This window comes from Leptonychotes weddellii, chromosome 2 (genome assembly GCF_054177405.1).
Source record: "Leptonychotes weddellii isolate Sample4059 chromosome 2, ASM5417740v2, whole genome shotgun sequence".
In the NCBI taxonomy this organism is placed as follows: Eukaryota; Metazoa; Chordata; class Mammalia; order Carnivora; family Phocidae; genus Leptonychotes; species Leptonychotes weddellii.
This window is the reverse complement of record NC_138370.1, coordinates 168,297,976-168,314,945: the sequence shown is the minus strand read 5'-3', so window position 1 is coordinate 168,314,945 and position 16,970 is coordinate 168,297,976. Positions and strand designations below refer to the sequence as shown.

The following is a 16,970-nucleotide window of genomic DNA, read 5'->3' as shown; positions in this document are numbered from 1 at the left end:
GCATAATATTCCATTGTATATATATACCACATCTTCTTTATCCATTCGTCTGTCGATGGACATCTTGGCTCTTTCCACAGTTTTGGCTATTGTGGACATTGCTGCTATAAACATCAGGGTGCACGTACCCTTTCGGATCCCTACTTTTGTATCTTTGGGGTAAATACCCAGTAGTGCAATTGCTGGATCATATGGTAGCTCTATTTTCCACTTTTTGAGGAACCTCCCTACTGTTTTCCAGAGTGGCTGCACCAGCTTGCATTCCCACCAACAGTGTTGGGGAGTTCCCCTTTCTCCGCATCCCCGCCAACATCTGTCGTTTCCTGACTTGTTAATTTTAGCCATTCTGACTGGTGTGAGGTGGTATCTCATTGAGGTTTTGATTTGGATTTCCCTGATGCCGAGTGATATTGAGCACTTTTTCATGTGTCTGTTGGCCACAGAAATTCTTAATTTTAAACAGATAAAATATGTTCATCTTTTCTTTTACGATCGGTGCTTTCCGTATGCTGCTTTAAAAATCCTTCCCCTGAGTCTAGGAGATATTCTACTCTATTGTCTCTATAATCCTTATTCTTTTATCTTCCACATTCATCTTTAGTCCATTTGGAATCAATCTTTGTACGGTGTGGAGAAAGTATGCTTGCTACCTAATTCACTAGACTTTGATACATGACTAAGAGGACAGTTATCACAACAAAAGTATATTCTGTATATTAATTAAAGAGCATCTGTGCTGCTGGTTTTCATCCCTTCCTGATTGTTTCCTCAGAGTAAGTGTTGTGCTATACATCGACATGAAAAGTAATAAACGTGGGCAATTATCTGATACTTTGCTCTGAAAACAGCCATGTTTCAGCCAAAGATAGCTGCAGATTGTGATTTTCTTTTAGGGCTGTAATTTTCATAAGACTTGGAAAACATCCTACCATTCCCAGGACAAACACAAGATCATGCTTTATGAGGGCGGGGACCTGGTCACCATTGGATCTCTGGTCCCAAACAGAGCACCTGCCACTCAGGATCTGCTTAGTTAATATTAGCTGATGAAAAACAAATTCTGTCTGTCCCACAGAAACTGTGGGTGTCTCCCAGAAATTCCAGGGTTCCTGCTTCTGAATTCCATCTCCCAGGCTACCGCTCCCACCCAGAAGCAGAACATAAATATTTACCTGTTTTCTCTTTCCTTCCTTCAGTTTAGGATAAACTAAACTTTTAGGAAATTTGCCCTTAAGGTCACCTCTAGGTGAAACTTTTCATGATACTTAACACCCCTTCCTCCCATAAGTAGCTGCCTCCTAAATTCTTTTGGAGTGCCCTTCACACTCTTGATTCACCTAGCCACCTTATGATACAGCATAAATTTTTCCCTGCAAAAGTCATCAAATTTCCACTAGTTTATGGATGCCTCTGAATAACAGGGAGCAGAGTGAATGGGTCTCTATATGTCAGAGATGGAGCATAATTTATGAGCCGGATTTCTCCGATGCCTATAAATTTCCAGTGCCACTGTGTTTCCAAAGTGACGTCTTCGTAGTATCCTGGAGCGCTGAGTCTGTGCCTTAGGGAACTGCTAATTGCTAAACCACCAGGGCCCACATGAACGTCAGCAAATCTGTGTCAACCTTAAAAGGAACAAGAACTTTAGGAGTAGAACCTGTAGGCCAGACAGCATTGATCACGGAAACCCGGGCAATGAGCTGCAACGATCCCAAAGTGCTGGGGAGGAGGAGTTGGGTGTGGCGTGCCTACCACCCCCTTCCAGAAGAATCACACACTGATTCACATACCACATTTGTCTAATCTCGGGTGGATTGGGCCACAGCACCTTTTGGGGCAGGAGATCTCCCAGCACTAATGTCCTACCGAGCACACTGCGGGAAACACGGCTTTGGGCTGGGCAGAGCTCCTGATAAAGTATCAGCAGAATCATCAAAGAAAAACTCAAATTGCCAATCCAAAGTCAGACTAGTAGTTTCGGGGGCTCAGAAGCAACATAATGAAGTGGTTCCTCAGAGACTTGCAGCACGAATAACTACGATGACACTCTCCCCCTGCTGGTTGAGAATCTACAGGCCTTGGGTCTGTGTGCTCTGGATCACTTAGCTCAGGGGGGCATCGTTGCTTAACCGTAAGTAGCAATCTGTAGCTCATATTCCAGCTCCCTCCACTCACCAACTCTGTGTTCTTGGGCAAGTTACGTCATCTCTCTGTGCCCCAGTCTCCTTGCCTGTGAAATGCAGATGCTCATAGTATCTCGGCCTCCCAGGGTTGAGAGCTAACAGTTACAAAGCTTTCAGACGAGGCCCTGTCACATAGCAAGCCCCATACAGGTGTTTGCTGTTATTATTACTCTGTTACTTAATTTCAAGAGATAACCAAGGTACTGTAAATTATTTTAAAGGGAAAAAGTTGACCAGAAAACAGACGAAGAAGCATATGAGGCAGAAATTCAAGCTGAGATAAGTGAGTTGTTGGAAGAGCTCATGGAAGAGTATGAACGGAAGATGGAAGGGTACAGAGCCTCATACCAGCAATGGAAAGCCTGGAAGAAAGCCCAGGTTTGTCAAGTCCCTCGGCCTTGAGCAGGGCTGACCTTGGGGACAGGAGGAGGGAAACTGGACAGGCCGACTGGGGCCCCTGCTGGCTCCACTCTGTCTCCCATCGAAGGTAGGGCATTGACGCTTCTGGGCTTCCCTGGGAAAATGATATAACTTTGTACCCATAACCCTGCAACATTGAATCCAAGCACAATAAGTAACAGATCAGGTAACCTGCAATAGCTGTGCCCACAAGCCTTACTTTACTTTCAAGATGTGTCCTTGGCCTTTAGAGCCCATATTAATGTTCACCGGAATGGCTAACATTTTTAAGCTCTTTCTAGGTCCCAGGCATTACCTCAGGTCAACAACCCTGGGAACAGCTTCCTGTGATTGTCCCCATTTTGCAGATGAGAAAACAAGGCGCAGAGAGATCAAGCGGCTGCCCGAGCGCACACAGCTGCTTGAGGCGGAGCTGGGTCGGCATCCGGGTCCATCTGGCTCTGAAGACTATGGTTGTAAGCAAAATTGCACAATTTCTGTTTGACATAAGATTGCCTTTTACCCAACAGAGGGCCAAGAAGAAGAAAAAGAAGCAAGCTGTCGAAGAACATCCCGACGAGGAGATGGAGGAGCCGTATCCCAGGGAGGAGCCTGTGAAACCGGTCCCCCCCGAGCCCACCGATCGGGCGCTGGTAGAACAACAGGTGAGGGAGAGGGCAGCCTGGAGCAGGAGAAGGCCTGGGGAGCCCACGCTGGTGCCGGAGCTGAGCCTGGCGGGAAGCGTCACTCCCAACGAGCAGTGTCCCAGGTGAGCAGACGCCCCCTGCCTGGCACAGTGTGATCAGGAGAATCATGAACTCTGTAGATGGGTCTCAGATGGAACTACATGAACTTGTAGATGTTTGTCCGTATTTGGGTGATTTCAAATGGTTCCCCTACCTCGGGCATCCCCGGGGGCCACTCAGGAGCACGCTGAGGGAAGCTGCCTGTAGCAAGTGGTACCTGCATGGCTTTTGATTTAGAGCCTTTGTCTGTAACATCAGGGTATCTTCTCTCCACTGGTAGCACATTCTCTGCTCCCCAGCGCGGACGTGCAGGTCTGTCCTTGGCCCTTGTGTTCAGCTGCCCCAGGGGGGGCTAGCTTCTCTCTTTGAAGGCCCCCAGAGAGCCTCCCAGAGGAACTGTGGATACCCCCAGTAGCCATCTGAAGCATATTCTCCAGATCTGATAGAAATACTCTTCTAGGGGCTCCTGGGTGGCTCGGTTGGTTAAGTGTCTGACTCTTGATTTAGGCTCAGGTCATGATCTCAGTGTTATGAGATCGAGCCCCATGTTAGGCTCCGTGCTGGGCGTGGAGCCTACATAAGATTCTCTCTCTCCCTCTCCCTCTGCCCCTGCCACCCCACGTGTGCTCTCTCTCTCTCTTTTTTTCTCTCTCTCTCTCTCAAAAAAAGAAATACATTTCTAGTCATTCGTGTGATGCTTAAGAGAGAAACAGTCAGAAGCTTCACCTTATATACATACATCTATACATATAATAAATTCAGTCACCCTCAGAAATAATTAGGATGTGGGGATTCAACAGAATGTCCATATAAAACTTCCTACAACCTCTTCAGTTTCAAACTTATGTTAGTGTACCAATAATGTATTTTTTAACTCTGGCTTTTTTCTTGTGTTCTCCCAACCTCACAGCATTCAGATACTACACATAAATAAACTATTCCGCAGCACTGAATTAGCTATTTTCAAGACACAAATAGCATGCCATATAAAAAAAAAAAAATCCAAAATATGTGATTACACTTTTTTTTTTGATTACGTGTTTTTTTAAAGGGAAAATTTGGGCTGGATTTGGCAGTCTTTTGTCATGAGTCTTGTTTTGACTGAGAATATATACCTCAGTCTTAAATTTCTTGGTTTTCACTGGGATTTGGGACTATAACCTAAGTTACCCCAAACCAGTGATCATGATCAACCCTTCTCATCAGACCATCATATAAGGGGGACCATGCAAAAGAAGGGGGCGTCTTAGGTCTGTTTGTAGCAGGATGCTACTGGGAAGAAACCATAAAACAACTCTGAGTCGAGTCTTTAGGTGTCTTGAATACTTCTTGAAATTTGGTGTTAAACTCCTTTACAGAAAAAAACAAGTTGAAGTCATTGGAGCGATTCTATATCTGGGATGCGCCTAAATTACCGAGATGTAAAGAGTTAAAACTACCACCCAATTTAATGGATACAAAATTTCTATTTGGGATTCTGAAAACATTCTGGAGAAGGATAGTGGAATAGATGCACAACATTGTGAATGTATTTAATGCCACTGAACTGTCCACTTAAAAATAGTTAAAATGGTATTATGATGTGTATGTCTCACTGAAATTTATTTTTTAAATTTTTTTAAAGATTATTTATTTATTTATTTATTTACTTGAGAGAGAGAGAGAGCACGAGCAGGGGGAGGGTCAGAGGGACAAGCAGATTATCCCCTGAGCTGGCAGCCCAACGTGGGGCTTGATCCCAGGACGCTGGGATCATGACCTGAGCTGAAGGCAGACACAACCCACTGGGCCACCCAGGCACCCCTGTCTCACTGCAATTTAAAAAAAAAAAAGACGTCACCACCCAAAAAACCCTGAGTGTGCTTTGGATTTTATTTCATTTTTCTAAACGTTCCCTGTTCTTACCGAACTTGAGTTGCTATTGACTTAGCCAACAACTGGCACTCTGGGTGAGTATTTCTGAAAATATACACAATAAAATTAAAGACTACTCTTGGGGATTTCACCTTTTTTTTAACTTCCTTGCTCTAAGAATGATACGCTTGCCAGGATATCTTTTTCTGGAATCCAAGTGGCCTTTTAAAAAAAAGAAACTGCTCTTAATCCCCTGCATCCAGTGAGTACTCACCATTGGAAAGTGTTTAAAAAAAAAAAAAAAACTCGAATCTTGGAGAAGTGGATTTGACTTGTTACAATACACTATTACATTTTTAGGATAAAACATCCCACCCAAATATCCATCACTACTGTCCCTTATGGATTGGATTCACTGTACTTACAGGACTATGTTTCCGTTTACTTAAAACTTTGGGGTGCAAACATAAGCCTTCTTTGAAAACATTTAAGGACACCGTAATATAGTGAATGATGCTTGGACTGCAGTTCTTTGGTCCCTGGTGGACTTTTGAGTGCCTCTTTCTTAGTCTGTATCACAGTTTATTATATGAAGCTCCTCGAGACCCGTGGCTGTTTTGGTGTGACAAGAGTTCCGATGATCGGCAGAGTCGTCCCCAGTGTATCTTGTTCTGTTCAGTGTCCATTTGTCAGACTCTGCAGTTTTCCCTAGTAAACTACTCACCCCATCTGTGATCGGTCTCACTTTGCAGGGCAGAGGTCTTGCGAAGGGAGGATGTCAAGAGGCGCTCCATATATCTAAAGGTGATCTTCAACGACAAGGAAGTGTCCAGGACCGACAGTCGACCACTTGGGGCAGACTTCCGAGTTCACTTTGGACAGATTTTCAATTTGCAGATATTCAACTGGCCAGAGAGTTTAACGTTACAGGTATGCATTTTAATTATAGTCATTGTCCCAAGCATTTTTTTGGTGATCACAGGTATGAGTGGTTTTAAGATTTATTTATTTATTTTAGACAGAAAGAGAGAGAGAGAGTGCACAAGCAGGGGGAGGGGCAGAGGGAGGGGGGAGGGGAGGCAGACTCCCTACTGAGTGGGAAACCCGCTGAGTGGGGAACATGGGGCTCGATCTCACAACCCTGAGATTATGACCTGAACCAAAACCAAGAGCCAGACGCTTAACCGACTGAGCCATCCAGGCGCTCCAGGTACAAGATGGTTTTAAGTCATCCATTGGCAACACTGGTGTTCTGATAGATTTTCAAGGTGAACAGAAGGTCAGCCTCCTCTTGGGCACGTCTGTCCTTATGGTCTTGGCAGAAGGAGATCTGTTTCCTCCTCACCTCCTGAAAATGCTGGCCACGGCGCTCCAGTGTGTGCCTCGAGATGGGGAAGGGGGTTGAGAGGCAGGGGGTCCCTGGTTTTTTTCTTTGGAGGAGTACTTCAATATCGCTGTCTGCCTGGATCCTAGCATGAAATACCTCAGAAATCAATACCGCCATCATCACAGGTGGCTATGATGGGGTGGCTACAGGTTATAGGATTCCCTCAAAATAAATATCACCTCTAATGTAAATCCCACCATTAGCAATATATTTATTTGTGCCTATTTAGCTTCCTAGGGCTGCCCCAATTAAGCTGCTCAAACTTAGTGGCTTAAAACTACAGATACTTATTCTTTCACAGCTCTGGAGAGCCTGAGGTCTGAAATCTAGGGGTCAGTAGGGCCATGCTCCCCCCAAAGCTCTAAAGGAGAATCCTTCCATGCCTCTGCCGATTCTGGTGGCCCTTGGCGTCCCTTGGCTTATAGCGTCACTCCAATCTGCTGCCATCTTCATATGGCCATCTCCCTGTCTCTATGTGTCCTTTTTTGTTTCTTACAAGGACATTCTCACTGGGCCTAGGCCAACCGCAGTCCCGTGTGAGCTGATCTCAATGTTTAACTAATTACATCTATAAAGACCCTATTTCCAGATAAGGTCACATTCTGTGGTTCCAGGTAGACAGTAATTTTTAGAGGACACTATTTAATCCACTGCGGTGTCCAAGCTTGCTGTTCTAATGGTGAATCCTCTTCTATGGCGCTAACAGAATTCTCTTTTATGATAGCCTGTTAACTAAGGTTGCAAATATCTGGCACACATGCCTTTGCTTGCCATCCACTACCCACAGAGTCTGCATCCACCATGTGTGCACAAATGTCTCGTTCCCATCCACCACCCTTGCAAGAAATGACTACTTGAGGGGCGCCTGGGTGGCTCAGTTGGTTGCGCGACTGCCTTCGGCTCAGGTCATGATCCTGGAGTCCCGGGATCGAGTCCCGCATCGGGCTCCCTGCTCAGCGGGGGGTCTGCTTCTCCCTCTGACCCTCCCCCCTCTCATGTGCTCTCTCTCTAATAAATAAATAAAATCTTTAAAAAAAAAAAAAGAAATGACTACTTGATCGTGTCTTTTTCCCCCACACTGAGGCTGGATAGGACTTCAGAATCCTTCTCAACACTGTACTTGAGGCAGCCACTACCTATTGGTTGTAACTGACATTAGCTGCAGGTACAATTACAGCTGTATCATTATTAAAATATTTAGGGGTGCATGGGTGGCTCAGTCGGTTGAGCATTTGCCTTTGGCTCAGGTCATGATCCCAGGATCCTGGATTCCATCCCCGCATCGGGCTCCCTGCTAGGCAGGGAGTCTGCTTGTCCCTCTCGCTCTGCCTCTCCACCTGCTTGTGCTCTGTCTTTCTCTCTCAAATAAATAAATAAAATCTTTAATAAAATAAAATAAAATACTTAAATACTTCTGTACTGCATTCCCTAAATGCCTCCCTGGCCACGTAGACCCCACTTCCAAGATCCCCTGGACCTTCCCACAATGAGCCAATTAAAGAGTGTGTGAACAAGGCTAATGCCTCCAGGACCTTGTTTTCATGTGTGGCTAACATCTCTTCTGATTGGTTAGCGCTTGGCCGTGAATATTCTTTGATATTTTGGACATCAACCATTACCTAGATCCCAGTAGTCGGAGGGGGAGACGAACCATGAGAGACTATGGACTCTGAGAAACAAACCGAGGGTTTTAGAGGGGAGGGGGGGTGGGAGGATGGGTTAGCCTGGTGGTGGGTATTAAAGAGGGCACTGCATGGAGCACTGGGTGCTATACACAAACAATGAATCATGGAACACTACATCAAAAACTAATGATGTAATGTATGGGGATTAACATAACATAATAAAAAAAAATACGTTGAAATAAAAAAGCCTATTAAAACTGGTAGAGGAGGGTGCCTGGGTGGCTCGGTCAGTTAAGCATCCGACTCTTGATTTGGCTCAGGTCATGATCTCAGGGTCATGAGATGGAGCTCCCCCACCCCCAGTGTCAGGCTCAGCACTCAGAGCAGTCTGCTTCAGATTCTCTCCCTCTCCCTCTGTCCCTCCCCTCCCCAACTTGTGCATGCACGCACTCTCTCTCTCTAAAATAAATATAAAAAAATAAAGAGGACTTAAAAAAAACGGTAGAGGAAGTTTGAGACAGCTAAGATAGGGAGCCCTCTTGAAATGGGAAGGAAGCATAGTAGCAGTGCTCGGGATGAGATTAGGGCTGCCAAGCGATGGGAGGGGGACCCTTTTAGGGTCAACCACCTCAGATGGGGATCGCCCCAGAGACTGCAGCAGTTTTATCCTGTACCGTTTCATCCGTGATCTGGGGGTGGCAAGGGCAGAGGGCGGTCCTCACTTACACGGCACCACGCATCAAGACTCAAGCCAGATTCTCTGCCACTGATATCTACACAATTGAATAAGGTTTGGTTTTGTTTTTTCTTTTTTTTCAATTTTAGAGCTGACTTGTCCCAGTCACTGCTTTAATCTTTAAAACCCTGTCCAATTTTTAAGAAAGTGTCTATGTATTCTGGAACTCGAAAAAAAATAGAACTTATTTTGCTGCTACCCTGAAAGTTAACTTCGGGCGGGAGGAGAAAGCAAGGACATTTTGTTAACATAAAAAATGGTATTTGAAAGGGGATTGGATTTGGAGGTTTGGTGAAAAACTGAGCTTTCCTAAAGCCTGAAAATTCCCTTTCTGGGATCATCCGTGGGAAGATAATCTCTATAAGTTGCTACTTGCTTCCGCCTTGGTTTACAACGCTGTGTGGATACAGAGGGTGAAATTGGGGTGATGCTGCCTGCCGAGTCACCGGGAGTCACCTCCCACTCTGCGCTGGGAGGTGAGCTGGAGCTGCCCAGGCTCTCGGGTGTCAGGTTCATGCCCACCCTCCCAGCCCTCTCCTCCGGGGCCCCTGCTGACTGCCTGCACCACACCGAGGGTTCCTCCTCCTCTGTCCTGTTAGCAAAGCCACGTCTAGGGGCTCTGGGATCCTAGGGACTGGGTTGCACCTCACCACCACTCCCTGTGAGACACACCATTATTTGCATCACTTAACTACCATGCACCATGGATCAAAAGACACAATCCCATTTCAGATATGCTGAGATTTAAAAATCTAGTACTCTCTGTACCACTAAGACCTGATTAAGAGAGGCTTTTCTGTCCGGGGATTCCGTGAGTAAGGAGACGGGGGGCAGTGCCCTTCTGTTTGGATGGCCAAGGCCTTTGGATGGTTTAGAATCTGAATGCCTTTGGCGTAAATGTTGCACCCCGCTGGTTCCAAAGCCCCACATCTTCTCCACTTCCCGTATGAACCTCCTGCCGTGGCCCTGAACCCATGTGGCTTTAGCAACAGTTTAAAGAAAGATTTACTGCACACGAAAAACTGTCTAAATTAAGAATAACACTTGATGGAGGGGCGCCTGGGTGGCTCAGTCCGTTTAAGCGTCTGCCTTCCACTCAGGTCATGATCCTGGAGTCCCGGGATCGAGCCCCAAGTCAGGCTCCCTGTTCAGTGGGGAGCCTACTTTTCCCTCTCCTCCTCGCTCATGTGCTCTCTCTCACTATCTCTGTCTCTCTTTCCCAAATAAATAAGTAAAAATCTTTAAAAAAAAGAAGAAGAAGAAAACTTGATGGAGAAAGTACATGAACACAAACCCTAGAAGCCAACTTGATGCTGTACTGTCACCTGCCCTGAATATCGAGGGGTTGCTGGAGGCCCCCATGTGAGTCCCTGCATACTAGGTCCACAGAATAGGAAAGCGTCCAGTTATTCAGAGTTTGCCCCCTCATTTGAATTCTGTCCTTGACTCATCTCCCCCATTCCTCCCTGCAGAGGAAACGCTGACATGAGGAGACCGAGATTAAGGGGAAAAAGCATGTAGAGGGACAGAGTGAAGCGAGGGATAATAATGTGGGATAACATGGCCAGTAAGAAGGAGAGGGAGCCCTGGTAGGGGACACCCCACTGAGAAGAGCACAAAGGACAGGAGAGGAGCCCCCCCGCCAGCAGGTGTCCCTGTACTCAGACCCCCTGACAGCCTGTGACAGCCTCTCTGCTGGGCAATCGTACATCTTCTGAATTTCTGTAGAAGGAAAGACGTCCTCCCTCTTCCATCATCACCAATATTTTACTTCACATTTATCTGAAATAGAAGGGAAGCTCCTAACCTCTCTCCTGTTTGCTACCTTGGATATTAGCTTGGTTGGATGTTGCAATCAAAACAATTTTTTTAAGTAATATGAAAAAAGTAATTCTCTAAAATATGATGAAATAAATCTTTTAACTAAACAAGCCAAAATTTTATCCTGGAATACCAAGAATATATTCGTAGGCAATTAGCCTGGCCCTAAGAGCTGAATCATGTAATCTTTAGATATTACAAATTAAAAGAGCCTTGGCTAAATTCTTAAGCTGTCTATAGAGATGTGATAATGGATCAAATCACATATCATAATGGCTCAATGGCATAATTTTTATGATTGAGGAGTAGTTACAGATGAAATTAATTTAAGGGCTATTGTATTTCAACTCTCTAGGAATTGAGCTATGCCATTTGGGAATTTTCCACATAATTGCAAGTGTGGAATTAGGGAAGGTTCAAGAATTACTGGCAGCTTTAAGAGGGTGAGGAAAATTGCCTTAAATGTATCTGTTTACTCCAGCATTATCAAATCCTTAACTTTAGAGCCCAGAGTACTTCAGAAAAAGTTCTGAGATTCTCAAAACTATAATGCATCAGTTGGCGACCCAACAACCACGTCGTGCATGTCCGCTGCTTAAGAGCCAATTGAGTGTCTAATCCTGAGCCAGGTGTGAGGTAGAGAACTGGAAGCCCCAGGCCAGAGGGGTCCTCATGGCGCTGGCTGGGGGAGCTTTGAATCCTGCTGGCAGAGGAGGAGAGAGCTCCAGAGAAGAAGTACTTGGCTTTGGGCAGATGTCAGGGACCAGTGATGGGAACAGTGTTAACTGAGGGGTTTGATTCCTTGCATGTTTTGAACCCGAAGGCTGAAGCCAGGCTTGAGAAAAGAATGCGCGGGGGGCGGGGGGGGGGTCGTACGAAGCAGGAGATAAGGCCAGCGCCGGCACAAAAAGCCAGCAGTGAGGCAACGGAATGGGATGGGGCCCAGCACTGGAAGCAGGTGGAAGGCATTAATTAAAACAACTGGGACCTTGAAAGGAGAGATGGATAGCACTTCGTGACAGCCGGACCTGCGACAGTACAAAGGAGTTGAACCATGGCTGGCCCCAAGGGGAGGGTGAGGCTGGACTTCTCGGGACTGGGGAGTAGGAGCAGGCCCAGAGTCCCTCCAGAAAGGTCCTAAAAATCTCCGCTTCTGAGGTCTTTCCAAAACAAATGCTTGGCCTTTCACAAGAATGAAGGTTGATTTAGAAATAAAATAGTTTTGGGGTGCCTGGGTGGCTCAGTCAGTGAAGCGTCCGTCTCTTGATTTCGGCTCAGGTCATGATCTCAGGGTCGTGGGATCGAGCCCCATGTCAGGCTCCGTGCTGGGTGTGGAGCCTGCTTAGAATTCTCTCTCCCTCGCCCTAAAAAAGGAAGGGAGGGAGGGAGGGAGGGAAAGAAAATAATTTTGTGATGATTAGCTTTATTTCTTCATCATTCACATCTGTATCAGTCTTTTGTCTTCCTGACTCCCCCAAACTGACAATGATCACGTTATGCTGCTGGGTGGTGCTTACATTTTGTAGCATTATTTTTCCTTACGAATCAGTCCTGTTGAGCTGTCATATCCCTGGCATGTGGACTGAGATTGGGGATTTTTCCTTTGAACCTAGTTGGTGGTTACTCGAGTTCCTTCCTACGTCCTCTCCTGATCTCTCCCACTCGTCCGCAGAACCGCATTATTGGAGTGGGGAAAATGGTCCTGTTTGGAGAAGTGTCTTTGTCAGCCCTTGTCCGGCTCACTTTCGTGGTTGCTACTGGTCCTTTGTGGACGTTAGTCCAAAACATAGTTTTTGCACACACATCTCTATCTACTTAGTTGCATGATGCTGAGTCAGGCTGTTGAAAGCTGACTCTAGGAGCCAAGGGGAGCAGATACCAGAGGCCCTGGGGTGTGCAGAACAGAGGAGCCAGGGGGCCAAGAGCAGGGAGGAAGGACAGTGGCTGCACTGGGAGGACAGGGCAGGGGTCCAGGTGAGGTCATCTGCAGGTGAGAAGATGCAGGCTGGACTGGACAGAGGCCCGTGAAATGGAGAAGATCTGTAGGAAATAACACTTACTACTTATCTAACCGCAACACCAGGTTTTTCACAAACGCTGTCTGGTGTTATCCTAAAGAAAACCACAGGTGCTGTTATTCTCCCGCTGAGCTTCAGAGTTACTGAGAAACTTTACAACACCGAGCAGGTCAAGAGGCAGAGGAGAATTCAAACCCAGGCCTGTCTGACTCTAAATTTTACACCCATTTCACCCTGTTCATTGGGTATATCGGTAAAGAGGAGCAAAGTCTAATATTTCATGTATCTCTGCACTTTGAGAGCTAATCACTGTGGGAGAAGTCTTAGAAAACACTGTCGGCCATCCCAGCACATTGAGCTGCGTAGCTATTTGGTAGTATCTGGTATAACAGCTCCTGAGCACCTGCAATATTGCAGGCACCATGCTTTGTGTATAAACTCATTCCATCTTCACCGCAGTCCCGCGGTAGCCGTACTATGGTCCCCCTTATACTGAAATGCTGAGACCTTAAGTACCTGCCCTAACATCACACAGCCAGAAGGTGGCAGGGCCAGCCCCGAGCCCCCAGCCCCCAGAACCTGCTTCCATATCCACCTCATCATGCTGCACCCACCGGTAGTTTGTACCTTGGCTCCAACGAGTGTCTTATTGCATAAACATTGTGCAAGGCATGGGGGTCGGGGGGTAGGGGGAACGGGAAGACGAACCTGATGTGGTCTCCGGCACAGCCATAGGCTGCAGTGGGGAAATGACAGGAGGACCTGGTGACTGAGGTCCAGCGGGGCGGGGGGAGAAAAAGGGAAGATGCCAAGAGAAGGCTCCCTCTCCCAGAAGCTCGGCAGAGAAGGGAAGGAGGGAAATGGATCAGGAGGGAAATTGACAGGGATCGTGGCTTGCTTTAGGGTGTTGATTTGAGCATCTCTGTTGAATGTGAATCAGTGATTTTTCCTGTCCTGTTTCTCCCTTAGCATTCCACCTTCAAACACACACACAAGCCCTCGTTTTGCTCAGAGCAGTGCTTCTCAAGCAGAGGTAATTTTGCACCCCAGGGGACGTGTAGCAGTGTCTGGACACATTTTAATAGTAACAAGTGGGGAGCTAGTGGGCACCCCTAATGGGTTGAGGCCAGGGATGTTGCTAAACAGCCTACACTGTACGGGACAGCTCACCACAGTGAAGAATCGTCCGACCCCAAATGTCAATAGTGCTGAGGTTGACAACCCCAGACTTAGGGAAAAAACAAAAGTTAAACTTAATTATACAGAAAGCTGTTTACAAACACCAAGCCCAAGGTGCCCATTTCTGATTTTTTGAAAACAGCATTGCACGCTAGCATTAAATAAAACTCCTGCCACCTTGAAAGAGCAGAGTGAAAAGTGTGGGAAAATTTTGGATGTTTTTTTGGCTTTGTCAGATGGAATCCCTTTTTCTTTATTAAAAAAAGTTGATGGGCACCTGGGTGGCTCAGTTGGTTAAGCATCTGCCTTCGGCTCAGGTAATGATCTCAGGGTCCTGGATCGAGCCCCCCGTCGGGCTCCCTGCTCAGAGGGGAGCCTGCTTGTCCCCCTACTTCTGCCCCTCCCCCTGTATGCATGCTCTCTCTCTCTCTGTCTCAAATAAATAATCTTTTTAAAAAATAAAATAATTTAAAAAGTTGATAATGATCTTCCAAGAAAGTAGTCTCAATTAGCAAACCTTCCACTCCCCTAGAGTTCATAATGCCTCTGTCCTAAAGACTCAGCACCAAGAGTCTCCATTTAGTTCTTCTCCTGACATTAAATAGGAATGTGTTTCCAGAGACTGGGAACAAGGACCTTTCCTCTGACGTCCACCAGAAATGCCCTTTCTACAATAACGGCGTGTTTTATGGGTCATTACTTAAGCACAATGACCAGCACAGGGCATACCCACAAGGAATAAAAACCAAAACAGAAAAGCTTAGAAGGAACTCTTGTGGTTCTTCCACACTAAAGTTTTTGATGAATTATTAAAGTCCAACAGAGATGTTTTTTGTAAAGCCGTTGGTGCCATGTAATACAGAAACTTTATCTTACACAGCTAAATAAGCAAACACTGGGTTCTTATAGAAAGAGATGCAAGGTATATGAAAAATATTTGGATTTGTTCTTATTTTTAAATATGCTTCACACACTTATTTAACTGCATTGAGTGTTGGAACATTTTGGAATTCTGAAGTAGTAGAAGGTGAGAGAGTCACAAGGTCAGAGACACAAGGTTTAATGAAATATTAAATACTTCATTCACGTCACTTTCTGAAACTTGTTTTGCCAACATAAATGGTATTTTCTAATTATTGGTATGCTTTCTTTTCCCTTAACTTGAAGTAATATCAGGACTTCATTAGCTCCTGATTTTTTTAAAAGCATTTAAGCCTTAATGTAGTTCATTTTTCACTTCCTTGCCTGCCTTTGGGGACCCAGAAATATAGATGATTTCATTACAAATATGGAATATGCCATAAAATTCCTACAAATCCTCAGCAACTTAATGTCTTTCTTGAAAAAAATTAGTGTCTTGAAAAGACAGATCTTACAAGTTTAATTTATTTATTTATTTATTTATTTATTTAAAGATTTTATTTGTTTATTTGAGACAGAGAGAATGAGAGAGACAGAGAGCACATGAGAGGGGGGAGGGTCAGAGGGAGAAGCAGGCTCCCCGCCGAGCAGGGAGCCCGATGCGGGACTCGATCCCGGGACTCCAGGATCATGACCTGAGCTGAAGGCAGTCGCTTAACCAACTGAGCCACCCAGGCGCCCCACAAGTTTAATTTAAATAAAAGAAATTCTTATTTCATAGAGTTTACTAAAACCAGTTGACCAGCAAGATTTAACAAGATATTTGGAAAGTGTAGTTATGTTTATGAAAGAGCTTTGTAAACCACAAAGTACTATAAAAATGCAAGAGCTTATTGTCAATTGTATGCCCAGAGGAAGAAGAATAAACATTTATTGAGCTCATAAGGAAGGAAAGAGACTTTTCATACCATGTCCTAATGCTTCACCACTGCCTTCCTGCAGAGCTTTAAATAATGTCTTCATTTTACAATGAAAGCAAAAAGCAGGGAATGTCATGCCCAAGGTCACATAGCTACTAAGTGTCAATGTCAGGATTCCAGATCTGTTGCAACACAAGGCTGCCCTGTCCTATCCACCACACTGCCCTCTACAGGCTGCGAGAAGAGTGACAAGTAGGGAGTAAAATAAGTGAGAAAATCTGAGCGCTTTACTACACCCAGGTCTACCAGCTGTTCAGAGAAGAAAACCATTCCTTTCCATGGATTTATCATTCAATGCCTTATTTCTAGGTGTGCCTGACTGGTTCAGTCAGTGGAGCATGTGACTCTTGATCTCAGGGTCAAGAGTTTTGAGCCCCACATTAAGGGTAGAGTTTACTTAATAATAATAATAATAATAATGCCTTACTTCTCTTAAGAGTTAGCATGCTCCCCGGGGCGCCTGGGTGGCTCAGTTGGTTGAGCGACTGCCTTCGGCTCAGGTCATGATCCTGGAGTCCCGGGATCGAGTCCCGCATCGGGCTCCCTGCTCGGCAGGGAGTCTGCTTCTCCCTCTGACCCTCCTCCCTCTCATGCTCTCTGTCTCTCATTCTCTCTCTCTCAAATAAATAAATAAAATCTTAAAAAAAAAGAGTTAGCATGCTCCCTTCTAAATACATTAATTCTCAGATGGCAGGTACTAGGCATTCAAAGGGAAATCAAGCAAGACCCCTATCCTCAAGAATCTCCATGTCCAGTGAGACAGACAATGCATAAACAAGAAATTTCGATAGAGTGGAAATTGTTTCTCCAGGGAAAACACAGGGTATGGTGGTGGCACATAAGTGGGTATGGGTGGGCAGGTGGCAACTCTCCACATGTCTCACTTGGTGCCTAGTACACGTGGGCACCTTGCAGAGAGTTAAAGCACCTGCTCTGGAGTAAACGGGACACACCTGCCTTGCTGAGGCAGCATCCCTCTTGAGAGTTCTGAGCAACCAAGGAGTCTGAGACAGAAATAGCTCAGTAGTCTTTTGATCACAACCACATATGCTGAGTGATCCTTTAAGTTTTCATTATAAACATTGCTTTTTTTTTTTTTTTTTGCTTGTTTGTTTGCTTTTAAAGTAGGCTTCATGCCCATCATGGAGCCCAACATGGAGTTTGAACCCACAACCCTGAGA

The 16,970-nt window shown here is 45.6% G+C and overlaps 1 protein-coding gene across 1 annotated transcript in view; it reads left to right on the top strand.

Moving 5' to 3' along the window:
- CC2D2A (coiled-coil and C2 domain containing 2A) overlaps positions 1-16,970 on the top strand; it is a 121,344-nt gene that overhangs the window by 49,175 nt on the left and 55,199 nt on the right. The window contains exons 12-14 of the mRNA XM_081813176.1: positions 2,405-2,561; positions 3,113-3,351; positions 5,935-6,112. Of these exons, the coding sequence (XP_081669302.1) occupies positions 2,405-2,561; positions 3,113-3,351; positions 5,935-6,112 (574 nt within the window). The remainder of the gene's footprint in view (positions 1-2,404; positions 2,562-3,112; positions 3,352-5,934; positions 6,113-16,970) is intronic.